At 39.7% G+C, this 27,076-nt stretch overlaps 3 protein-coding genes across 11 annotated transcripts in view; 1 reads left to right on the forward strand and 2 right to left on the reverse strand.

Moving 5' to 3' along the window:
• Positions 1 to 4,394: 4,394 nt before the first annotated feature.
• Positions 4,395 to 4,781, reverse strand: LOC138174252 (small cysteine and glycine repeat-containing protein 6-like). The gene has a single exon (XM_069104430.1). It carries the CDS (start codon positions 4,779 to 4,781, stop codon positions 4,395 to 4,397), a length of 387 nt encoding a protein of 128 aa, XP_068960531.1.
• Positions 4,782 to 8,826: 4,045 nt separating this feature from the next.
• Positions 8,827 to 10,379, forward strand: LOC138174253 (small cysteine and glycine repeat-containing protein 5-like). The gene has a single exon (XM_069104431.1). The coding sequence runs from the start codon at positions 9,831 to 9,833 to the stop codon at positions 10,167 to 10,169; it is 339 nt and encodes a 112-aa protein (XP_068960532.1). The 5' UTR covers positions 8,827 to 9,830; the 3' UTR covers positions 10,170 to 10,379.
• A 6,699-nt stretch (positions 10,380 to 17,078) lies between these two features.
• The window catches only part of SLC19A3 (solute carrier family 19 member 3), a 58,925-nt gene continuing 48,927 nt past the window's right edge, over positions 17,079 to 27,076 (reverse strand). For all 9 annotated transcript variants that reach the window (XM_069104600.1, XM_069104601.1, XM_069104602.1 and 6 more), the window contains 2 exons: positions 24,315 to 24,456; positions 17,079 to 18,201 (listed from right to left, as the gene is read on the reverse strand). In XM_069104600.1, the coding sequence (XP_068960701.1) occupies positions 18,037 to 18,201; positions 24,315 to 24,456 (307 nt within the window). In that variant the 3' untranslated portion in view covers positions 17,079 to 18,036. The remainder of the gene's footprint in view (positions 18,202 to 24,314; positions 24,457 to 27,076) is intronic.

Consider the following 27,076-nt stretch of genomic DNA (forward strand, 5'->3'; position numbering starts at 1 on the left):
AGAGAGAGAGAGAGAGACAGAGAGAGAGAGAGAGAGAGAGAGAGAGAGAGAGAGAGAGAGAGAGAGAGAGAGAGAGAGAGGGAGAGAGAGAGAGAGAGAGAGAGAGAGAGAGAGAGAGAGAGAGAGAGAGAGAGAGAGAGAGAGAGAGAGAGAGAGAGAGAGAGAGAGAGAGAGAGAGAGAAATTTATTATTTTCTTTTAAAACTATTTATTTAGAGCAGGAAACAGTCCCCAGTGTAGATGCAGGCAGTTGAAGTAGTTGTACCTCTTGAAACTTCCTGGTCACGGGGAAGGCGAGGGCTGCTGATCAGATTTGGACATCTCCTGGTACAGGAACAATTAAGCTTTTTGTCTTGACACACATGAAAAAGGAGATGCCTTCACATAGCAGACACATGAATTGGAATAGATCACACACAGGCCTGTTGGGTGTTTATCACAACATTGTAAGTCTATGACAAAAGGAGGCATTTCTGCTATGTGGCCCTAATGGCTGTAGTAAACAAAGGGGTGACCTTTCTCTGTGACTCACCCAAGGGAGCAAGGGCTTTAGGTTCCACATGAGGCTCTCCTACTAACAACAATGCTAAGACCACATAGCTGGTTATAATAGCATGAGAGTCGCATAGTGTGTAATAGCTTACAAAGTGCTTTCCACATACCACCTCATTTGAACCTCAGCTAATTCACTGAGGGAATTACCCCATATCTTGTAGTTGCTGTGTTTCTGAGTTTCGATTTGATGTAATGTTAGGAAAAAGGGAGAAAGATCTCTAACATGTTGGGTGGATGCTCTCAATGAAGTTTTGGGAAAACCTTGACAATTGTCACACAAGATGTGTAGGCATGGATGGGTTTCAGTCTGCATCACTGAAGGAAATTTCTAAATCTACTGACTCCAAATCAGTATTTTTTTCACTACATAAGCTTTGGATAAGTTTTCTGGACCTCAGGATTCTTCATATGTAAAATGGATAATCTTTAAAGTCCAAGTTTTGTGATTCTTCTAGGCAACTTAGTGGATGCTAAGCCTGGAATTGTGAAGACCTGAGTTCAAATCTGGTCTCAGACACAGTAGCTGTGTGACCCTGGGCAAGTCACTTAACCTCTTTCTCAGTTTATTCAAATGTAAAATGGGGATGATAGTAGCACCTATCTCTCAGGGTTTTTATGAGAAAAAATATTTGAATTGTCTTCTACATATTACATTCTTAACTCAATGATTTGCACACAGTAAAAGCTTAATAAATACTTCTTTTATTTATTCGTTGCCTCTAGCAGATATCTCCTCTAGCTGTACTTGGTGCAATCCAGCTGCTTTGCCAATCTTCATTTTTATGTCCTTTATAAGGTCTTTGGGAACTGTGTTGTGAGAGTCTAAGTATCCTCAAAGGAGGAAGTAGTTTCTTGAACTTTCTTTGTAAGTCTTTTTATATCATTTTTTCTGTTTGTAGTCTTACTTCTAATTTCATCCTTCAATGCTTAATTATTTTACATTGGTTAAACTTGCTAGGACTGAGCAAGAAGGTCGAGATTGTATAAGAATTCGGATCACAAGAATATCTTCGGGAGGAGGTAAGAAAATGGGCAAGGTATGAAGCCACTTAGATGATCCTCTAGAAAACTCTCAGATTGGGGAGTCTCCTTCTGGGCCTCTTCTTTTTTTTTTTTTAAAGCAATCGGGGTTAAGTAACTTGCTCAAGGTTACATGGCCAGTTATTTCTGGGTGTGGTGCTGAGTATCCGAGCCCGGTTTTGATCCAGGTCATCCAACACTGGAGCCGGTGCTCTTACTCGCTGAGCCACCTGGCCGCCCCTAAGCAATTGGGGTTAAGTAACTTGCTCAAGATTACATGGCCAGGTGTTTCTGGGTGGGTGCTAAGTGTCTGCGCCTGGGATTCGATCTCCAGGTCTTCTCAACACTGGAGCTGCTGCTCTTACTCACTGTTCTACCTGGCCTCCCCAGGGCCTCTTCTTTCTACTAGGGTTCTACCCGATGGCCTCTTGGACCTCTCTAGACCTAAATCTATAATACTAAAACTAGGACATGAGCTTCCCATCTCTTGGAGGAACAAAGAAGGAGAAGAGACAATCTTCCTGACAAATGAACCTACTGTCTTGTTCCATGTAAATAGTTTCTCCATCTTTTGTACCTAGCATTGAGCTGGGTCTGGAATATACTGTATGGGGCATAGTGGAAAGAACCCTATATTGAGAATGAGGGGATACCTTTTTATGGTCCTGACTCTGAAAATCATTAAACGTGGGACCTTGAACAAGTCACAGATGATTTTCAAGTCTTTTTCAGATAGTAAAAGAAAATAAAACCCTCCACGATTCTGTGGATTAGGAAGGGACTTAGGAAAGCTGAGTCCATGGTGAATACAAAGGCATGTGTATAACCTTCATCAGCTTTGGGACCTCTGATGAGCAGCTATGGACCATTTTGGACTCATTGATTCTAGTGATGATTTTCTTGCATTAAAATCAGATCAAACAACAATAGTTTGAGAGTATAAGCTATCTGAGAGCAAGGGGTGTTTCATTTTTTTGTCTTTGAATCCCCAATGCCTGGCACATAGTAAGGGCTTAATAAATAGCCATTGTTCAGTTCGCTGTATTTGCTCATATACAGTATTGAGTTCAATATTTCTCCAGTATGCTATTATTTTGCCCTAAATAATTTTTCAGAGACAACCAGTGTACCGTTGATATTTAATAAATGTAGATTGCATGGAAAATTTATTTGGATTATATAAACTGCAGGACCAAAGAAAGCACTCAAGGGCCTGTCGTGTGTAACCATACTGTAAGCTCATTGAGAGTGAGGGATTGTCTTTCACTTTTCTTTACCTTGAGTTCTTAGTGTCTAACACATAGTAGGTATTCAACAAATATTTATTGACTGACCTTGGCCTTATGGGGGTGTCTCAAGAGACAACACAACCCATGACTATGCTAGAATAAAGACAGCTGTATTTAAAAGACGGAAGGTTTGGGAAATCAGGTTGAGATGTATAAATACCACTCCCTACAATTTGGCTTACTGCTCTGGGATGTGCTTCTGGGCTTCAAGTCCTTCTACAAAGAACCATTCATCCGTTTTGTCTCAGCTGCCTTGGACTTTGGTGATCCTGACATATCTTAGTACCAGTGTGGTCTGTTTTTTCAGTTTTTGTTTTCTTATTTCCCAACTTGGACACTTCCTCCTTGGCCTCAGGTGGAAATTATTTTTCCCTAATCCTAATCTTTGTACATGTTGGCCCTGTGTTGGTTGGGATATAATATTTAGAAATTCATTGTAGGCTTGATATAGGTAGGCTTTTATGTTATCATTTATGACATTTTTTGACAAATGTGGTAGCAGAGTGTGACTGTAGATAAAAATCTATTAGAAAACTTAGATGCAAAGTGACCACTTGAACAAGATGTAAACATGAGAGGTCATATTACATTAAGTAAAGGACCCTGGACATGGAGTCAGAGAACCTAGGTTTGGATCCCAGTTAACTCTCTGTGTGGCCTTGGGTAAATCAATTTCTTCATCTGGGCCTCAGTTTCCTCATCTGTAAAATGAAAGTGTCAGACTAGAGGACATCTGAGGTCCCTTTAAATTCTAAATCAATGATCTAACTCTTCTCAGTGCTTTTTTTTCAGCCAGTATTCCGGCTTTGTCATGGGACAAGAAGTGTTTGCAATTATCGTTTGTCTGTGACATCTCCCTTAAAATCTTAGGGATCTAGTGGAACTCTCATTCACGAACTTATCTAAACTGTTTTGAAGATCTGCAGTTACTCCTATAGGATCTAGATTCTTTTGCTCATTAGCTACCATCATTAGTTTAGCACCAGTCACTTACCTTAAGGTTTCATTAGTACACAGCATAGACGCAAAAGGACAAAAACAAGGCTAACCAGGTTTTTTTAAAAATGAAATTTAGTCCATTTTATTAAGAAATGTGTATTAAAAGACACAGAAATGGTAGAAAGGGCAGTGAATGTACAATATATGCCCTGAAGAACAGATATATGGATACAGGCATTTATAAGAGACATTTCAAGAAGAAAATAAATTCTATAAATCATGATTGCATTTAGTTACCTAAATACATGAGTGAAGTTTGGGCAAATTGGACTGGGCCCTTGTCCCATTGTTGGGAAGGCTATTTGTTGAAACAGGCACTTTCCAAATGAAGTAGCTTATGATACAGGGGTGCTGCTGAGAGAAAACCAGAGCAGCCATAGAATGCATGGTTCCTACAGTTGATATCCACATTTTGGAAATCAAAGATGACTTACCAGTCACAGAGAAGAAGACAAGCTAATAGAAGAAAGTCTTACCTTCATGCTCTTCATGTTCCCCCAGTTGCTCTTTCCCAGATCCTGATCACTCTGCTCTAGCAGCAGCATTGTCTCTTACAGCAGCATTGTTGGCAGCAGCATTTCTGTTGGCAACAGCCCTTGCCACAGCCACAGCCCTTGCCACAGCCACAGGAGCCACAGCCACCACAGCCGCCACAGCCACCACAGCCACAGGAACGGCGGCAGCAGACAACCGTGGGGCTGCAGCATCCCCCACAGCAGCCACAGCAGCAGGGGCAGCAGGCAGAGCAACAGCCCACACGGTAGCAGGTACAGCCACCACAGCCACCGCCACAGCCACCACAGCCACCACCACAGCCGCCACAGCCACCGCAGCCACCGCAGCCACCACTGCAGCCACCACAGCCACCGCAGCCACCACCGCAGCCACCACAACTTCTTCTACAGCCACAGCAACCCATAGTGTCAGTACAGAGGGTTCAAGTTGGGTGAGGAGAGAAAGGATTCAGAGGAGGTGAGGGAAGTCTGATGCTCTTCTTCTGCAGGGCAGCCCTTATATACCATTCTGGGGGGACTTGGTCTGGGACATGGGATGCTTTATTGTTTATCCCACTTGCTAAGGGTGACTCTTATTTACTTCCTTCTTGTGTGCTCTGGCTTAATTGAATGACTTATCTTCATAATTATACTTCTGGTTCAAAACAAAATTCTCATAGAAAGGAAAAACTGGTGGAAATTGTAATAATGGACCTTGAGACTAGAAAGATGGTGATGATAAGGGAGAATTTTCTATGATACTCCTAGGACAGAGATGTGCTCATTTTTGACATATATTTTAGCCTTGGTGTGACATTCAGGTCACAACATCTTATGGAGATCTGACCATCTCAAACTGGTGAGATTTGAAAGATATTTAGATGCCAACACCTGATTGTGTTAACCTGTATTAATTCACACTGGTAGGAGATTTCACTTTGTACCCCCTCTTTTGAAATATGCCATCGTGACTCATAACACAATACAAGTACTTTTTAGTGATTATTTAAAAATTTTGATTCAACAAACATTTGTGATGCATCTATAATGTGCTAGATTTTGATACAAAGAGGATCAGCAATACAGTCCTTGTTCTCTAAAAACTTGTACTCTAATAGAAGAGTTAAGACATGTACACAAATAAGTATCTCCTAGCTCTATGTCCTTACACAGGCTGGCTCCCCATACCTGGGACATGCTCTTTCTGAATTTCTACTCCTTGGAATCCCTAGCTTTCTTCAAAGCTCAACACACCCTTGATCTCCTACATGAAGTGTTTTCTAATCACTCTTGGATGTTAATTTGCCCTGAAATGATCTTATGTTTTCTTTTGATCAAGAGGCAGTGTGGTATCATCAATACAGGTCTGACCTCAGAGCCATGATGACCTGAGTTCTAGCCTTGCCCCTGAAACATGCTGCCTATGTGATCAGTGTCTCTGAAAACTCTCTAAGACCAAAAGATCCAGAGAAATTGACTCCTTGTCTTGGTAGAAGAGTTTCTGCTGAAGGGCATATCACAAAAATTATAGATCTAAGTCCTATCTATATTACTTTGTATATGCTTATAAACATAGATGTGTTGGTTCCTCCAAGAGGATATAAGCTCCTTGAGTGAAAGGACTGTTGAATTTTGTCTCTGTATCCCTAATACCTAACATAGTTCCATAGTACCCCTAATACCTAACATAGTTCCAGGAACATAGCTGTTTTGTTGTTGTTTAGTCATTTTTCAGGAGCGTCTGACTCTTTGTGATTGTTTTAGGGGTTTTCCTGGCAAAAATATTAGAGTGGTCTACCTTCTCCGGCTCATTTTACAGATGAGGAAACTGAGGCGAACAGGGTTCAGTGACTTGCCCAGGATTACATAACTAGTAAGTGTCTAGTAAAAAGGCTGGATCTGAATTCAGGAAGATGAATCTTCCTGATTCCAGGGCTGGCAATCTATCCGCTGTACTACATAGCTGCCCCAGGTACATGGTAGGCACTTGATAAATGGTTGTGGATGGATTAATGTGGGCTCTGGACAAAAGACATGAAGAAATTTGAGGAAGAAGAACTGTTAGATTGGGGGGTGGGGTGGGGGAAGACCTTATTGTGGAAGGGAGGCAAGTGGCAGCACAGAGAAGAATTTCAACATGTGGAATTGTGGAATGATAATGGATGGTCTACATTAATGCACATAGACATGGGGGGGCAGCATGTGATCAGGGAACAAGTGGTAGTATTTTTTGTATGTTAAATAGAGTGCATGAAATGGGAGGAATGGCACATAAGGAAGCTGGGAATGTAGATTTGTTTCCTCCAGATTGTGGAGGACCTCAAATGGAAGAGATTTCTCAATGATTCTCCAGATGCTGCTATTTGTAGATAGCATTGTGTTTATTACATCAAACCCCAGAATACTACCTAGACTTTTTCAGCACAAAGACAATTTTTAAAAATCGGTCTATTAATGTTCAAGATAAAAAATAAATATTTATTATTATTAATAATAACTAACTATATAATATATTAATATTAATTATTATTAATTAATTAACATATATTAAGATAACTAACTATATAATAATAAAAACTAACAATAACCAAGAGAACATCATTAGCTCTGAAGAATTCAAGTTGTGGGTGACCTAGGGAGCAATGGGGAGACCCCCTGATGGAAAGGTGAAACTGTAAGAAGTGACATCAAATGAATATGGGAAGAAACCTGTGATTGGAAAAGGAAGTGAACTGGCCAAAGAGTTAGAATGAAGGATCATGTAGATCAACAAATTAAGGACAACGTTTGTTCTCATAAAATATTATAAAGATCTCGAAGCCTTAACAACCTTTAGCACATTGAAGATATCTGTGAAGGATTTGTGGGAGGAAGCGGACAAGAATTACAAAGGATAACAGGTAGGTGGTTTGTGATGAGGTAACGGAGAGAGTAAATGCACTCATGAGACAGTGGTAAAGTTTAAATATCAAAGAAGAAAACTAAAAGATACTAGGCCAACCCAAGAACGACATTCTTACATTTTGCTGGAAAGTACTAAGTCAAAAGTCAATTATGTCTTTAGAATTCTATTTATCTAGTTCTTACTCTAATTTCTTTTTCTCTTTTGGTCTGGACCTGTGAGGTCATCAGTGTTGGCAACTTCCATTTCAAAATCCCTATTACCAATGCAAATCAACAATGTACCTGCAACTTATGGGCCCAGTGTTGTTACTTAGGGCAGGGAGAAGTTAAGTGACGTCTAATCGTCACATCAGAGACAGAACTTCAAACTGTGTCTGCTCATTCCATTGAGAATCTCCTGTTTACTGTGCCATATCACCAATTTAGGTCTGTCAGAAACCAATTGAACTTAACCTGCTACGATCTGCTCCTGATGAACTTGTACTGGCTCTTTGCAATTACTGTTTCTTTTTATTTCATTCATCGCCTGTCTTGACTGCTTCTCTGCATTGGTGTCGCTCCCTATGGCTAAATAAGAATGAAGCATTCTTCTTCTTCTACCATGCAAAATAGATCTAAAATCCTGATATTAAAAAAATAAGAACTATAATTTAAATTAGCATTTGGCACTATACCAATTAGCTCTATAAGAGGCTAAGGGAGTGCTAAAGCAAAGTTTGAGAACTGAATCAAGAATATATTATGCAGAGTGTCTTGGGGTAATGGTAGAGGGGAGGCTCAGTATTGATGACTCAACTCTGGGGCTTCTAGCCCCTTTTTTTTGGATGGAGTATAGGAGACGAAGAAATAAATGATCTGATTCAGAATGCCTTTCTGTATTTGTCACTTCCTATTTTTGTTTCTCTGAGGTAAGTTGAGGAGTGAAACTCATTATGGAGAAGACAGTGGAAAGTCTTGAAGACACCAACGATTCACAATACCAAACAACAGAATCTGGATCTGATTTACTTTACTTTAGGCATACAACTATGAAGGGCATTGAGATACCATTGGAAAGAATGTTGGATTTACAATGAGAAGACTCGGGTTCAAATTGTACTACACCACTAACCATCTGAGTGACCTTGGGAAGGTCACTTTGGGCTTCAGTTGAATGTCTGGGACTTTGGACAAGCCTCTTGCCTTCTCAATTATGTCATCTAGAAAATGCAGGGCTCAGATTAGATAACCATCAAGGTCGTTTATCATTCTAAATCTATTAGATGCACTTCTGTATCATTTTGTGTGGTAGTAATTCCTGTAACTACACTGTTAGCTTTTGGATGACACAGGCCTTATCTAAATTTGGGCCACCTTAGCAGGGTACCCAGAGGGTACCCGATCAACATATTTGGATTTGAATTGTTGAACTGTGGACAATTCCACAAATTATGTTGAAGAGGATTTTGTGGGCAGGAGATTTAGTGATTCTCTAGGTGTGATATGGGGAGCCGATCCCTGAGACCCTTTCAGGGCATCTGAGAGGCTGAAGCTACTTTCATAATAATACTAAGATGTTTTAATTTATATTATGATAAATATTGAAAGATATAACTCACATAAGCAAAAGCTCTTTGTATTCAATAATTTTTTATTTTTGCTTTTTGGAGGGGGAAAGGCAGGGCAATTGGGGTTAAGTAACTTGCCCAAGGTCACATGGCTAGTAAGTCTGAGACCGGATTTGAACTCAGGTCTGACTCCAGGGCTGGTGTTTTTTTCACTGCACCACCTAGCCACCCCTGTTTTCAATAATTTTGAAGAGTGCAAAGGGGTCTTGAGGTAAAAAACTCTGAGAACTACTCATTTAGAGTATTATATTTTAACTGGAGAGAGCCAGCAATGATGGGCACTTTTCAAATGCATTCTCCAAATTTTCTTTACCAGGGACACTTTTTTCCTATTTTCAGGAATATGTGGGGGTTTGAAATCAGAGATAAGAGGGGAAAAAAAAGAAAATATCTTTTTGAGGGAAAAAAAGGAATTTGTAAGATAGCTTTAAGTGCCTACATTTTAGACTCTTAGGTGGTCTTTAGTGAAAGTACTATTTCTGTAGTTTGGGGGATAGCTTTTGAAAGTCTCTTGAGAAGAGGATTGTTTTACACTGGGGGAGAACCCTGTGAACCCCTGCAAAGGGCACTTTGCCATTCTGATCTTTATGCCAAGATGAATGAATGACTTTACACATGAATTTGAGATTTTTATTGAAGAGACATCTCTGAAAAAAGTAAGGCTTTGCAATTAAAATTTTTAGTTTTTTTTCTTACATTCTTTGAAAACATTTATGAAACAAATTAGTTTGGGGCAAACTAAAATAAGCAATTTAATGAAGCTGGAAAGTCACATGAGGAAGTAAACAAAAAGTGCTTCCTATAGAAAATGAAATAAACAACAGTGTCATGTGTTCTGGGCTCTGTCCCCCCAGGAGTGTATATAAGGGCATCTCTGCAGAAGGAAAGCATCGGACTTCTCTCACTTTTCTTGAATCCTCTCTCTCCTCTCCTCACCTCACCTGAACCCTCTGTACTGACACTATGGGTTGCTGTGGCTGTAGAAGAAGCTGTGGTGGCTGTGGTGGCTGTGGCGGCTGTGGCGGTGGCTGTGGAGGTGGCTGTGGTGGCTGTGGTGGCGGCTGTGGTGGCTGTACCTGCTACCGTGTAGGCTGCTGTTCTGCCTGCTGTCCCTGCTGCTGTGGCTGCTGTGGGGGCTGCTGCAGCCCCACAGTTGTCTGCTGCCGCCGCACCTGCTGCTCTGGCTCCTGTGGTTCCTGTGGCTGTGGTGGCTGTGGCAAGGGCTGTGGTTGTGGCAAGGGCTGTTGCCAACAGAAATGCTGCTGCCAACAATGCTGCTGTAAGAAGCAATGCTGCTGCTAGAGCAGAGTGATCAGGGTTTGGCCTCCCAGAAAGACCTGTAGAAGGCATATGCACAATATGAAGGTAAGACTTTCTTCCTTTGCACAAAAATCTGGTCCTCTCTGACTTGCATATTATTAGTGATTATATATTTAAACCTTTAAACTGTTTGTATACTATAGCATATCTTGTGATCTTGTTTCATATGTAAAAGGATATTATTAATTTTTTCATTTATAAGTCCCATAGACCAATTTTATGAGATCATTATAAAAAAATTTAGAATTGAACAAAATAGTATGATGATTTCTAACACTTTCTTCTTTTGAAATGTATAATCCCTTTTAGTTTCTACGCTGGTATTTCTATTATTTTTGTGTGTAGCCTATACTTTTGATAAGTTTTTCCTTCTGCTAATGTGCACTTATAGATACATGACAACCTTTTCTATAAATTCCTCAATAAAATAAAATAAACTCCCATTAAAAATTGTGTCCTTCCTCTTCTTTCAAAGTGTCTATTGTCTTCACTTAAAAAAAAATTAGATCTGGGGCAGCCAGGTGGCGCAGTGAGTAAGAGCGCGGGCCCCAGCTTTGGGAGACCTGGGATTGGTTCCGGCCTCAGATACTTGGGCACCCTCACAAAATAACTGGCTGTGTAACCTTGAGCAAGCTACTTAACCCCAATTGCTTAAAAAAATAAAATTAAAAAATTAAAAAAAATTAGATCAATGTTTTGATTAAGAATGCCAACCTACGGAAAAAGTGGGATTGTTCTGAGGAACATCATTTCCTCTGCTATAGCATTCCAGTGAACATCAATAAGGGGACTACTCCCAATCTACTTGGTCAATTGTACCCAACACCACATTGTAGAAACAGGCATTTTGAACTCATTTTTCACCATCGTAGCCAGGCATACATAAGACCAACAATTCAGCAATTGAACTCTATGTTGTACTCATATATCGTACTCCTAGGGGAATATAAACTTCTTGAAAACAGCAACTGTCATTTCTTCTCATTATTTTCCTGTAGAAACTTACACAAAATGAGTTTGTCATTGGGAATTGTGAACTAAGTTTTAATATAATGAAAGGATAAAAATGGAGATAGATGGAAACAAGGGCTAATTCAATTCAATTCAATAATATTAAAGAAGTGTGTATAACCCACATCTCAAAATACATCTGCATGAGGCTCTCATTGGTAGAAATTTATGACTCAATTCTGTAGTTTTAAAGTTGGCAAGAATTTGAGAGAAGAAAGATCCTGGTTCCAGCTTTGAGAAAATAAGATGTAGGGTTCCAGACTCTCTTCAGGCCCCTGAAGGGAGAGAAGGACTTTGGGAAGAAGCTATCACATAGAAGAGTCAGGACTTCAATCATGTCCCTCTCTCCAGATATTAGAGATTATGGGGAATTTCCCCTTTGGTAGGTTCCAGGATTCTCTCTCTTGGTTGAGTGGAGATAACTTCCTCCCAGTGCAAATGTTAATTCACTCTGAGTATTGTCTGGTGCACATTCTCATCTGTATATATTTTCTTATTTTTGTTTGCTATTGGCTGGATAAATGAGTTTATTTGCTATTTGCTACATATAGTCATTGTAGAACTCTAATGTGAAGGGAGTAAAGACTTGAACATATATCTTGGGGCATCCTTTCCCCATTAAGAGATAGTGATTAGGGGGCAGAGTCAAGATGGTAGAGTAGAAGCATGACCTCCAAGGGGCTCCGGCTTCCATCTTCCCCAATCCATGTAAAAGGGGACTCTAAACAAACTTTGGAGCTGCAGAACCCACAAAATGACAGAGAAGCTAACCTCCTGCTGAGGACAGCCTGGCAGGCTGGCAGGAATCAGCCAGTGCAGTGCTCTGGGAGCCGAGCCCAGCCCCACATTGAGACTTTAGCCCCAGGGTGGGCCTGACCAGACTCCAGCCAGAGGGACTCCAAATCAGCAGTAGCTGTGGCTGTTTCCAGATTTATCAACACATAGATGTGAAGGACAAAGTGAGAGGTCGGTGCAGACTGGACTTTGGGACCCAGTTAAGTGGGAGTGCGTGGCTTTCGCCCCCTGGGGAGAGAAGCCGCTGAGACACCAGAACAACCACCCAGCACCACATGGCAGCTTCAGCTCCTGGCCTGCAGAGTGTAGGGGGACCAAACACCAGTCTGAGGGGTAATTTCTCTTGCTTTAACCTTCTTGGATCTGGATTTCAGTCTAGGGTGGAGGCCCTGGGGTGTGTGTCCAGCTTGCCAGAGCATGTGGAGACCTCAGAGAGGGCACCTATTTAATACCTCTGGCAGCTAAGAAAACCCCAGTTTTTGGGACGAAAGCTCCCCTGTCTGGTGGCAGAGTTCTACTGTGGCAAAAAGCCCAGGGGTCAAGTGACTGAGGGGCAACATGACCAGGTAAAGTAAATAACGCACACAGAAGATACCAACATTAGTCTCCTATTTTGGGGTCAAAAAAAGGATCAAAGCATGAAACAGGAGGAAGATAGTGAAGTCAGAACTCCTGCACCAAAAGCTTCAAAGAAAAATATGAGCTGGTTACAGGCCATAGAGGACCTTAAGAAGCAGATAAGTGGAGGATAAGAGAAGTGGAGGAAAAATTGGGAAGAGAAATGAGAACAATGCAAGAAAATTAAGAAATGAGAGTCAACAGTCTGACTGAGGAAAATTATACCTTAAAAAATAGACTAACTTAAATGGCAAAAGAGGCTCAAAAAGGCAATGAGGAGAAGAATGCCTTAAAAAGACGAATTTGCCAGATGGAAAAAGAATCTCAAAAGCTCAATGAGGAGAATCATTGCTTCAGAATTAGATTGGAGCAAATGGAAACTAATGACTTGATAAGAAATCAAGACGCTGTTAAACATATCCAAACAAATGAAAGAATAGAAGGCAATGTGAAATATCTCATGGGGAAAACCACTGACCTGGAAAATAGATCCAGGAGAGAGAATTTAAAAATTATTGGATGACCTGAAAGCCATGATCAAAGTAAGAACCTAGAAATCATCCTCCAGGAAGTTCTCCAAGAAAACTGCCCTGATGTTTTAGAACTAGAGGGCAAAATAGAGGTTGAAAGAATCCACCAATCACCTCCTGAAAAAGATCCCAAAAAGAAAACTCCTAGGAATATTATAGCCAGGTTCCAGAATTCCCAGATTAAGGAAAGAATATTACAAGCATCCAGGAAGAAACAATTTGAACATTGTGGAAACACAATCAGATTAACACAGGATCTGGCAGCTTCTACACTGAGGGATCGAAGGGCTTGGAATATGATATTCCAGAGGTCAAAGGAGCTGGGACTAAAACCAAGAGTCACCTACCCAGCAAAACTGAGTATCATGTTTCAGGGGAAAATATGGTCATTCAGTGGAATAGAGGACTTTAAAGCATTCTTGCTGAAAAAAACCAGAGTTGAATAGAAAATTTGACATTCAGGTACAAGAAGCAAGAAAAGCATGAGAAGGTAAACAGGGAAAAGAAATCATAAGGAACTTATCAGAGTTGAACTATTAACATTCCTACATGGAAAAACAATAATTATAACTTATGAAACTTTTCTCAGTAGTTGAAGGGAATATATATATATATATATATATATGTGCGTGTGTGTGTGTATGTCTATATATGAGGGTACATGGGCATATGAATACATATGTGAATGTATGTATATATGTTTACAGGTATACATAGATAGAGGGCACAGGACCAATTTAACAGGAATAGATGATACTTAAAAGGTGAAATTAAGAGGTGAGAGAGGAACATAATGAGAGGAGATGGGGAGAGACAGAATGGGGTAAACTATCTCATATAGAAGAGGCAAGGGGAAATAGTTACAATGGAGGGGAAGAATAGGAAGGCAAAAGGGAATAGATCAACCTTATTCCCATTAAATTTGGCTTGAAGAGGGAATGAAATACACACTAAATAGGGTATCTCACCCTACAGGAGAGTAGGGGGGAAGGGGATGAGAGGGGGGATGATGGAAGGAAGGGCAGGCTGGGGGGGAGGGAAGTTGGAAGCATTCACTTTTGAAAAGGGACATTATCAAAGTAGAGAATATAACAAGTTGGAGGTGGGATAGGAGGGAGGGAAATACAGTCAGTCTTTTACAATGTATCTACTATGTTATTGTTTTGCATTAGCCACACATGTACAACCTATACTGAACTGCTTATCTTCCCAGTTAAGGGTGGGTGACAAGGGAGGAAGGGAATGAATCTGGAATTCAAAGTTTTAAAATAAAATGTTTAAATATATATATACTATTATTAATACTGATTTACATGTAATTGGGAAATAAGATATACAGGCACTGGGGCATAGAGATCCACTGGAAAAGTCGAAAGGGGTATGGGAGAGAGCGGATTGGAGGAGGGGATATCCTGTGGGACTGCTATTTTGGGGTGGTGGGTAGGGGGAAAACGGGGAGAAAATTTGTAACTCAAAATCTGGTGGAAATGAATGATGTACATCAGAAGTTAATAAAGCATTTGAGAAAAAAAAGAGATAGTGATTAAGGAACTCAGCTTGAACTTTAAAGTTATTTCTCCTAGTCTAACAATTAGGGGTAGATATAATTTTAGACTAATACCCTGTTTCTTGAGCTCTCTGAACAGAGCAGGGTGACCAGCCTCTGTTCCCAACCTCTTGCTCCCTTTCAGGAAAGAATCAAAGCGTCCCTTGAAGAAGGATGAGGCGAGGAGAGTGTACAGATTCATGCCATTCTGTAAGCCACATCTATACATAGCCATATGGACACTCATAAGCTACATGGCCAACAATGCCCCCCTCCCTCCTAACCTTACCCATATACATATAGTGAGTACTTACCACATATGAGGTATTTTGCTAGATAACAGGTAGACAAAGATGAAAAATGTCAGTCTCTCAAATTTACAGGCCACTAGGGGGAGGACTTTGCTGGAACCAGCTCTGAGCAACTTGTTAAATTTTCAGTGTGACCATTGGAAACTGGCACATGCTCTTAACTTATTATTTTGTTGATTGTCTGGACTTAAGAGATGAAGAAAATGCTAAAAATGTAGAGTAAATTTCCAAGTGTGTTGTGATTATATCCCCTTCTCCCCCATCCCAGAGAGCTGGGTGTTAAACATTTACTAACATATCCCTGACTAGGGATATACAATATGTATAATGAAAGGTTGACTGTGACAAGCCCCCAGGAAAGGTAGTCAGACAAAATGCTCTAGGAAAATCTCATGAGAGATAGAGTACTTTCAACTGGGATGGGTGTGGGATGAATGGAGGGAGAAAGTAGAAAAAGCTCCATGGAGAAGACAGTATCTGTATTAGACCTTGAAGGATGAGAAAGATTCAGGAAGAAAAGCCTTCCAAGAATATGAAACGAGCTATGTAAATGCAGAGGCAGAAGAGGGTGAGAGGAGATGGGAAACATAGCTAGCTTTCGTTAAAGAGTACTTTTCCTGTCCTTTGTCTTAACCCTTTCCATAACACTTGAATTAATTTCCACAGAAGACAAAGTATCACAGTATTCCCAGGCAGCAATGGCCTTTTTGAAAAAGCAAATTAGCTTGCAGCTCCACACTAGTTTAAAAGCATTTGGATTATACTGTTTTACTTTTCTCCCTCTTTGCAGTAACCAGCTTCTCTTTCTTTGAATTATATTTGGAAAGGGACTTTAAGGGGTTATTTAATGAAAGAGAAATATGGAATCTTGAGGTGGGAGGGCCCTTCAAGTTTGCCTGGTCTAACTTCTTGCCAGCATAGACATCAGCTCTCCAGCATCCTTGATAGGAGGTCATTCTGCTGCTTGAAGAATTGTTCTAATGGGAAGCTCACTACCTCCTGAAACATCTCATTACTGAACAGCTGACGTTCCTTCTCCTCAATGAGTCCAGTAACCAACCATAAAGGGCCAATCCAATTCATGAAGTAGATATGTAGAAAACCGAGACTCATGTATTGAGATCTGCCATTGTCTATTTTTGTATAGGTATCCTAAGGCTTAGCATATTGGTTCTGTAATAGCATGTCTGACATCTCTAGTCCAACCCATACTCCAAAAAAGAAGAATCCTAACTATCGCGTAGCCAGCAAGTGGCAATCCAGCTTTGTAAGACCCTCCAAGAAGGGGAAACACCTGCATCTGGAAGTAGCCCATTCCTCTCAGGCCCAGTGACTGGCCTCATCCCTGATATGAGTCAACCAGCGATAGAACAAAGAATTTACTTTAGGGCCACCTCCCCTGGATCAGTGAAAGATTGGCTAAGCCAGAGTAAGTCTAAGTTTAAGGAGTTGTAAGTTTAAGCAGTTGGGACCATCATTCAAATAGGAGGAGAAACGGGAGAGTGAGTGGTGGCCTGGGAAAGGTGTTTAGTTCTGAGAAGTCAAAGGGATGGAGAATGAAACGACAGGGCAACTGAGCAACTATTATTGATGACCTACTGGATTCCTTCTAATGTTGTGATACCAGAAATCTTTGGACTCTTGCCAATAAACTTTTATACATACATTCTGCCTTGTACTTGAAATTTAAAAAAAGTTTTGGCTACATTTTCAGTTCTAAACTGTGTCTCCTTCCCCACCTCACATTAGAGAAGGTCATTTAATGCAGATTTATAATGTAAAACTATACTATGGTATACTTTTTATTAGTTCTTTCTCTGGAGGTAGATAGCATCTGACTTCATAGGTCCTTTATTAAAGAGTGGAATGCCTTTGTACTACTTGTAAACTGCCTAATCATCATCCTGACTATTTAATTGAGTTTATTTTTGGAGTGAGCAGTAGGGGTATAGTTAGACCTTAAAGACACAGTTGGGGTCTCTCCTCTCACAGTTGCAGACTCCAATTTAATTTGTCATACTGGCTTTTCAGGAACAAGCACTAATGACCAATAAAAATTACCCAAGGAAGATTAGAAAAAGCTTTTCCACATTTATTTATTTAGCACTGACAGTCATTTGATAATGAAGGTCCATTAATAAATAGACAATATTCTCAAAGACTCACTGGAGATAATTTCTGGAAATCTCCCTCTTTTGAGGGAGGGTAGAATAAAGAGATTTCAGAAATCCTTTCCAGTAGGTCCTTTGTTTCTAGAAAATAGCAATGAGATAATGATATACTTACTCCCTGTCCAATGGAAGAGAGTGCAGCTGAGGCTCATGGGCCACTCTGGCAGCTGAGGTCAGAGCCAGAAGTAGCACCCTGAGGAGTTTCTAAAGGCCACTCCAATGCTTTAGTCTCCTGACAACATATTTGATAGATGAGATAAGGAAGAACTGGTTCAATACCCATCAAGTGACAGTTTCTGAAAACATTTCAGCACTTCAGGGTTTGGTAAGGTGTCCTTCAGACATGGGCATAGACAGATGCAATTTCCAGGAGAATTATAAGTTGTGCAGAGGATGTGCTTAATTGCAGAGGAGGAAGAATGAGGCAATGATGAACATTTTCATGGGAGCTGTTTGTTTTGGTGAAACCAGACATCTGTTGGGAGGAAATTTCGGCTGGTCTATTTTGTAATTTATAAAGACAGAGAGAGAGAGAATGTTCCTCTTCATACACTTAGGTTGTCAAAAAGCTTTAGTTGTCTTGACATACTGTGGCTTGTGAGTGATGCAGTTGAGATTTAGGGATCTCTTCTTCACTGGACCCATGGCTATATTAATCAGGGTGACCAAATCTCTTGGTGGCACCCAATTTGACCTGTGGTCAGTTAGAGACATGGTCCAATGGGACTGAGATTGATGGTGGTTTGAAAAAGGTCCACTGGAATTTAGTAAGTCCATATCTTTTGATTCATGGTAATCAATTTTCAAAAATCACATTTTCAGTCAAAGTAATTTTCTGCAAAAAAACTGAGACCAATGTGGGCAGAGCTAAAACTTTGTTGATTCAATACATTCCTCTGGTGTTTCACTTGAGTTTGGACTGGTGATAGCAGTTACTTTCTCTTTTTGGCATTTGAAAGAATAGATTATATAAATACTTCTCACTATGAAAATCCCCGCAATGACTGAAAAGTAGCTTCCGTAAATCAGGAACTGGAAAAACAAAATAGATTTAGTCACTCACACATATACATATTGCCAATACTTTACTTTGCTGAAGCATAATGATGCTATTGGTTTGGTTAGAGTATGGACACTAATGAAATCAAGGTCACATATATAGGATCTCTTCAAGGGATGGTTAGAATGACATTTGATCAGTGAACAAGCATTTATTAAATGTTTGCTATGTGCCACTGTGTTAAATATTAGGGATAAAAGAAAGGCAAAAAACAGGTCCCTGCCCTCAAGAAAATCACATTCTATTGGGGAGATAAAATGTAAATATCATAGTACATGAGATACAGACATTAATTTCTATTTAAATAGAAAGTAATTTCAGAGGAAAAGAATTAGCAGTAAGAGGAACTGGAGAAAAATACTTGGAGATGTTGGAATTTGACCCGAGTCTTGAAGGAGGCTGGGTAACCATAATGTAGAATTGAGGAGGGAAGTTATTCCAGGTATGAGTGACAGTCAGTGAAAAAAGGCCCAGAGTTGGGAAAGGGGGAAATTATGTGTGAGAAATTCCAAATATAGCTAGAGCATAGAGTATGCAGATGGCGAGCAAAATATAAAAAAGAATAGAAAGGTAGGAAAGAGATTATTAAGGGCTTTAAATGCCAAACAGAGCCTCATCTCCAAATCCTTTAGGATGTTTAATGCAAATCTCTTGCTTTGTGAAAGCATTGTCAGCTATAAGAAAGACTAGGTGAAATAAATAAGTACAGCAAGAATTTCCATCGGAAGGACACTACACTGCTGAATATAAAGTACAGATCTCTGACTTCCATTTGATTTAATAGAATTATAGAGGAAAAGAACCTTAGAAATCATCTATTTCAACTTCCTAATTTTAGAGATGAGGAATCAAAAGCCAAAGAGAATTTAAATAACTTGCCCAAAGACATACAAAGAGGAAGCAGAGGTGTATTTGAACTTAGGTGGTCTGATTCCAAGTCTAAAGCTCACAAATTCATATCAAAATGAGTAAAACTGAAAGTATATTTTTTTTTGGAGGGGGGAAGGCAAGGCAATTAGGGTTAAGTGACTTGCCCAAGGTCACACAATTAGTAAGTGTGTCAAACGTCTGAGGCCAGATTTGAACTCAGGTCCTCCTGACCCCAGGGCGGGTGCTCAATTCACATGCCACCTAGCTGCCCCAAGTATTTTTTTTTAAACAGACATCTTCTCTGCCCTCCCCCATCCCCATCAGCCCTTTTAAATTAATTTCATGAGATAAGAGACTGGCTATAATCTTGACCAGTTGAATGATTACCCCCAGATTATGCTATCATAGACCACTTGGAATAATATAAGTGAACCATGTTTCTCCTGACACTTCCTTTTGTGGGAAAGATCTGTCTTGGTCTCTTAATCATTTCTGGACTAAGTAAGTGCCCAGGGAAAATTGAAGGTTTGGACTTAGGAGAAATGTTATAACTCTTTAAAAACCCCAACTTATTAGGCTGGATTTGTGATTGTGGAAAAAAAAAATTAAACCCCCATTGAAGACATTTGCTTATAGTATATAACATATACTTAGGTGAATATTTGAATGTGTAAATTGACAAATATGTGATCCAATAATCTGTCACTGTAGGGAATTCCAATAATTTCCCTTAAACCGTGGGGGGGGGGGGGAGGAGGGAGGAAATAGAACCAAGTTAAAGCTCAGGTGAGCCAGTGGTTAAATTTTCAATGAGAACATTTAGACCTTGGAGATCCACAAGTGCTACAAATAAAGGCATGATTTATCATATTGTAGGTTGTTTAGACTTAGTGATGAGAGAAGTTAATGATGAGAAAATGTTAATAGTGCAGGTTACATTTAAAAGGGTGTGCATTTTTCTCCCACAGAGCTCATTGTTAAAACACTTAATAGCACACCACTGCTTAAAACTCCATTAAAAATCAATGTTATTTAATAATATTTTAGTTCTAGATGGGACCTTCGAGGTCATTTGGTTCAAATTTCACATTTTGTACTTGAGGAAACAGAAGACCAGACAGGTAAAGCAATTACCTAAGGTCATACAGAGTAAAAACAGAGCTGATTTCATGAAAAAAAAAAAAAAAAGTGTGATGGGAGTATCCAAGTCATGGTTGAATTACACACTTCATTTTTTTTTTTTTAAAGCAATCGGGGTTAAGTAACTTGCTCAAGGTTACACGGCCAGCTATTATTATTTCTGGGTGTGGTGCTGAGTGTCTGAGCCCGGGATTCGGGCTCCAGGTCGTCCCAACACTGGAGCCGGTGCTCCTACTCGCTGAGCCACCCGGCCGCCCCTAAGCAATTGGGGTTAAGTAACTTGCTCAAGGTTACACGGCCAGGTGTTTCTGGGTGGGTGCTAAGTGTCTGAGCCCGGGATTCGATCTCCAGGTCAGTCTGACACTGGAGCCGGTGCTCTTACTCGCTGTGCTACCTGGCCGCCCCACTTCATTTGTTTAAAAAAAAAAAAAGCATTCTGTTCTGCCCTGTATTGGATATTTTATATCTTCCTATAGACAGCCTCCCTTAGGAATTATTTTCCCATTTCCATGCATTTTACTTTCACATGGTTTAACATTTTAACAAAAATATCCAGCATCAGATGACTAATCTAATAGACTCTGCAACTCAGGGCTCATTTGGCTTCCTTACTTAAGAGTGAGTGGGATGGTTCAGTGCCAAGTGGGACAAGGGATGTTACAGAGAGCGCCAGTCTAAATTACCCTCAGAGGACCATCTAAACGGGAGCAGCTGTTCTCTTCATGTCAAAGAACCTCTTTACCATAATTTTTCATCTCTAATTTTTTGTTACCTCAGTTTTGTTTTCATTCTTTCACATAAAATACTATTTTGGGGAGGGAAGCTTAAAACAGGGGTGCTAAGAGTGAAGTCTGAGCTGGGGGTGGTGATAGGGCTGATGGGAAAATCTGAATATAGCAGAAGAATATGATGCCTGCCAAATGCAAGTGGATTTCCCATTCAATCAATAGGCAGTGCTAGACACTAAGGACTGGGGAATATAAAGAAAAAAAAAGGTAGTCCCTGCCTTCAAGAAGCTTATATTCAAATAGAAGATATGTACTTAAATAGGTATATTGAAGATACCTACCCTATAGATGAAAAGTAACCTTAGAGAGGAAGGCACTAGAAAATGGGGGAACCAGAAAAGACCTCCTGCTGAAGGTAGCATTTGAGTTGAGTCTTGAAGGAATCTCAGGATAATGAAGCAGAAACAGGGAGGGCATTCCCACCATGGGATGGGACGGGGAGGGGGAAATGAAGCATCTTGTGGGAGGAACACATAGGAAGATATGACTGCTTCACAGAAGGGTGGAGTAGAATTAAGGCTAGAAAGATGTGTAGGGGGCGAGGCTGTGCTTTGATTCTGTAAGTAATGGAGGCCAATTAGAAGAGTATCGTATTAGAAAAGTGAAAGTTGATGGAAGTTCTGAACTGGGTCTGAATTCAAGCAGGGACAATGTCTAAGACACGGTGTGGAAAAAGAAACAAAAAGATTAGGCAATATCACTGAGATCCCTGAGAGGGTGAGTGAAAGTTAGGAGGCAAGGATGATATCAGCTTTGCAAACTGAAGTGAGTAGAAGGAAAATGGTGCAGTCATTAGTAATAGGAAAGTTGTGAAGAAGGAACTTTGGGAGGTAAGATAATGATTTCTGGTTTTGGATATGTTGAATGTGAAATGCCTACGGGGATATAAAAAAGGCAATTGATGAGTGGGACTGGAACTCAAGAGACATTAGAGCTTGATATACCTGGGCATCATCTGCATAGAGATGATAAATAAACCAATGGAAAGTTGATAAGATTGCTAAGTGAGAGTACAGAAAGAAAAAAGAAAAGAGCCCAGGGCAAAGACTTAGGGTGTACCTATAGTGAATGCATGTGACATGGTCGAAAAGTTTGAGATGGAGATGTGGCAGTGATCTACAGAGAGTGAACCCTTACCACCCAAACATTATAAGAACAGGAGATCATATTAAAGTTGGAAGGGACTTCAGAACATTTAGTCTAACTCCATCAATTAGGAATGGCTGAACAAATTGTGGTACATGGTTTGTGATGGAACACTATTGTCTTAAGAAATAATGAGCAGGACGCTTTCAGAAAATACCCAGGAAGATTTATATGAATTGACGCAAAGTGAAGTAAGCAGAACCATGAGAACATTGTACACTGTAACAGCAATATTGTACGATAATCAACTGTGAATGACTTACCCATTCTCAGCAATATAGTGATCAAAGATAATTCTGAAAGACTTATGATGAAAAATGCTATCTACCTCCAGAGAGAGATCTAATGGAGTATGGACACAGATCAAAGCCTACTTTAAAAACTCTATTTTTCTTGCCTTTCTATTGGTCCATGTTCTTTTGTAACATGGTAAATATCATGATTGCACATGTATGATCTATATCAAATTCCTTCCCTTCTCAAGGAAGAAGGATGGGAGGGAGGGAGGGAGAGAATTTATAATTCAAAAATTAAAAAATAATGCTAGAATATTTTATATGTAATTGAGAAAAATGTGAAAATTTCTAAAAACTAAGTTTAAAAAATGAATGTTACCTAGTTAATTCTCTTGCATTCAGGCAGAATGATATGTGGGCTATTTCAGACAAACATGAATGTTAGCTATATTGAATGATTCTATTAGTAAATCATTAAATATTGTTAGAAAGTATAAGGTGTTCTAAAACCTTCTTTTGGAATATCTCATATTTTCTTATACATAAGTTAAAATTCATTCACTGAACTCTAAGTAAGCCCTTTTCCTTTTGTTCTGTCTTCAAAGAAGACATAATTCCTTTAGGGATCCAATAAGTTCAGAATCTCTACTAAATTATCTTCTCTTTTTTGTTGTATCATGTTATTGAAATGCTTGCTTTATTCCATAAATTAAAAAGCAAAACATTTTTAAAAATGGGAAAAGAGGCTTTATACTTTACTTCCATATTTCTATGATGATTTCTATTTCTAGCTTTCCACAGATTTCCTTTGGAAATCATGCCAGCATGTGAGAGTTGCAACTACCGATTTTTGCCCCTTTTTAAATGTGAGGGTGAAATAGATGTGGCCACAGTGGGGAAGAATTGCCCTGAGAAAATCTGGAGGTCTGTATATTTCTGGCCTGGACATGGTTGGTGATTAGACGGTGAGGACAGAGCCTCAGGATGGGGCCACCACAGAGAGGAAGCATTCCCTGGGACTTTGTAGTAAGTACCCTCTGGATTTCATATTGTGGGGCAAATGCCCTATTGTTCCACCCCAGTTAATAGGTAATAGTGGCTGACATTTAAAAAGCTTTTTAAGGTCTGCAAAGGGCTTTAATATTTTAATTCATTTGACTCTTCCCATAGCTAGTCAATGTCTAAGGCAGAAGAGTTGGAAATTGAGGGGATGACCATCAATGGGGGAATGACTGAACAAGTTGTGGTTTATGGATGTAATGGAATACTATTGTTCCATAAGAAGTGATGAGCAGGAGGATTTCAGAAGTGATGTTAAGTGAAGTGAGCAGAACCAGGAGATCATTGTATACAGTATAGTAACAGCAACAGTGTGCTATGACTAACTTTGATAGACTTGGCTCTTCTCAGGAATGCAAGGATCTAAGACAATTCCAAAAGACTCATGATGGAAAATGCGTCCACATCCAGGGAAAGAACTATGGAGTCTGAATGCAGATGGAAGCATACTCTGCTCTCTTTTTTGTTTGTTTCTTCTTTCCTGGGGTCCTCCCATTGGTATTGATTCTTCTTTGCAGCATGACTAATGTGAAAATGTTTAATATGAATGTTTATGTAGAGCCTTTATCAGATTGCACATCATCTTGGGGAGGGGGGAGGGCAAGGAGGGATAGAAAATTTAGAACTCAAAATCTTATGGAAGTGAATGCTGAAATAAGTATAGAATATTTAGAATATTAAAAATATTAGATAATAATAATAAAATAATGGAATATAAAAATAAACATAGAATGTCTAAAGCAGGCTTCCATTCCTAGCTCCGAGTCTAGTACTCTTATCTGCCACCTAGCTACGTAGTTACAGCTCTGCCACCCCTGTCTCCAGGAGAATTTATTGAAAACTTACCTGAATGTCCACGTGTAGACTCAGACCTCTGGCGTCAACTACGATTAATGTCATTATGGTCTGAATCAACAAGGCCAAGAAGGTATTGACTCCAAAAACTAAAGCATAGCGCTCCATGCTGAGGTTCACTGCAATCTGAAATCTAACATGATGTAAATGGTCAATATTATCACCAATATCAAAATAACAATATCATTTTACTAATATCACCAAAAAAGGGTGAGAGCAGAAGACAAATTTCTTTGTTGATCTTATGCTCAGGGCTTTTTGGGGAGGTAAATCATTGTCTTAATGGGGAGGTCTACCCTCCTTTTAATCACCTTCTACCAGAAAAAATGAATGAATGGTAAAGTGGAGGAAACATTAAGGTTGGGAAGACTGAAGAGGGGAAAAATTGGATTAGCTGTTAAAGCCCTATTCCTTATCTTTTGGCCAGGCATGGTGGCACATGCCTATATTATCAGCTCCTGGGGAAGCTGATGCTGGCAGATCTCCTGATCTTGGAAGTTGAGCTACAGTAGTGCTAAAGCCGTTCAGTCTAAATCTGGGATCAGTACAGTGAGCCCCTGGCAATAGGAGTTGTATTAAATTATGTAAAGAAGGACAAACCAACCCAAGTCAAATCAAGGCAAGTCAAAGTTTCCATGCCAATCAGTAATGACTTTGTACTGTGAGTAGCCTCTCTATTTCTAGCCTGGACAAGAAAGTGAACAAGTGTCAGAAAAATAAAAAGACCCTTGTTATTCAAAACCAAGAAGTAGCAGCACGGGACATATTGGATACAATGTGGAGATTGATGTCAGAAAGACTTGGGATCAAATCCCACCTGGGACACAAGTAATTAATTTTCTCTGTATTTTACAACTTGTTTATTAAGTCATAGACTATATACTGTTTAGAGGATGGGTTCTCCTGACATCACAGATCATTCGTATATTCAAAATCTTTTGGAAAACTCTTGGGGTTGCATATCAATTAATTCCCCATGTATTCTGGACATCAGTCTTTTATTGATTATACTTAATGCAATCATTTTTCCCGTTCTAGTATTTCTTCTGTTTATTTTTAAATCCTGCAGTCTCGAGAAGAATGATGTCTCTTTGTTTCTTGCTCAGTCCTATACATAATGTAGGCTATTAATATTTGTTAGATAAATCAATTGAATCTCAGATTAACAGAAGAAAAAAATCAAACTGTACATGAAGCACACAATTGAACCAGAGTAGGGTCATCCCAATGGAAAATTATAAAACCCAGTACACAAAATGAGGTCTCGCAAGGGTCCTACTAAACAATAGCTGTAAAGAAGTGATGATTTATTATCCTGTGTAGCTTCCATGCTGAAAACTCCCTTCACAACCAGGTAGAAATTGAAGTGATTTGTTCAATCACACAAGTTCCAGAGGTTGAGATTTGAACACAATCTGGATTCCATAATCAATCAACAAATTATTTTCCTCAAAACATATATTAAAGTGCCTTCTTAGAGGTTGGAGGTGAAACAAGAAACACGTTTCTCTCTTGGCATGCAGATCGTCCCTTCAGAATCTTGATTCATTTTGTCAGGTCGAGACAAGATCTATAAAGGCAGTGACTTGGGAACACTTAGAAGATAGCTAGTCTGGCAGTGGAGGTCCTGAAGTGACCAACTTTTCTTTTTCTTTTTAAGTAGGTATAATCCCTTGCTATCACACCAAAGGAAATCCTTAACCCTCCCTTGAAGGATCATTAACTTGTCAGCCTCCTATGTGGGGGTTTAGGAATAGAATAGGACAGTGCCCTAACCCTGACTAAGACCATTATACTCACATACAGGCTCTGTGCTGTAGTTAACTCTAAATATGGACATAAATATTTGGATAATTTTCAATGTTCCAAGTTGCATGGGCAAGAAAACCTTGAATTTATAAACTAAAGAACTGTGTGAACTTTTGCATAAGATTTATTATTGGAATATCACTGATTAAAGTCTGATATCCAAGATAGATGGGGAGTCACTTGAATTTATAAGACCAAGATGTTGTTTAGTTGTGTCCAACTCTTTGCAACCATATTTGGGATTTTCTTGGCAAGTTACTAGAATTTCCTTCTTCAGCTCATTTTACAGATGAGGAACTGAGAGAAATAAATATTTAAGTGACTTGCCCAGGGTCACATAGCTAATAAGTGTCTGAGTTAACGTTAAATTTTAACTCAGGTCTTCCTGATTTCAGCCCTAGTGCTCTATCCATTGTGCCACCAACCTGCCCCATGAGACCAAGAGCCTTTCCTTAATTAATAAGCAGTCATCCTATACCTGCTGTTTGTCCTTGTTCTTGAAGAGGACCATGATTTCAGGGAAATGGTACCATGACATGCAAGTGAATTGGATTAAAGTGAGGCAGGACTGTGCAAAATCACTAGCCTCACTTTCTCCCCTTTGGAGCCATGTGGGTCTAGTGGCAAGATATAGATCAGGACAACAGAAGATAGCCCTGGATGCATTGGGGAACCTTGACCTTTTAAAGCTAAGGTCTTTTCCAGGTCTCACTCTGACTGAGGCAAAGCCCATTCAGTGATGAAGGTTAGGTAAGAAATGAGACAGAATGGCCTCTTTACCTAATTTAAAAAAAAATTCATCTTTAAGGGGAAGACCCTCATGGTTTCTGGCCCAAATAGAAACAATTTCTTTTTACATTCACTCTGAGCCAATCAGGGCCCAAAACAATGCCTAAGTAGGGCTTGGCCTGGGATCTGTGGTCAGAGGGATTTGGATTAAGGTT

This window comes from Petaurus breviceps, unplaced genomic scaffold (assembly GCF_028583685.1).
Source record: "Petaurus breviceps papuanus isolate PSGF00001 unplaced genomic scaffold, PetGlider_PUasm1.0 688, whole genome shotgun sequence".
Classification (NCBI taxonomy): domain Eukaryota; kingdom Metazoa; phylum Chordata; class Mammalia; order Diprotodontia; family Petauridae; genus Petaurus; species Petaurus breviceps.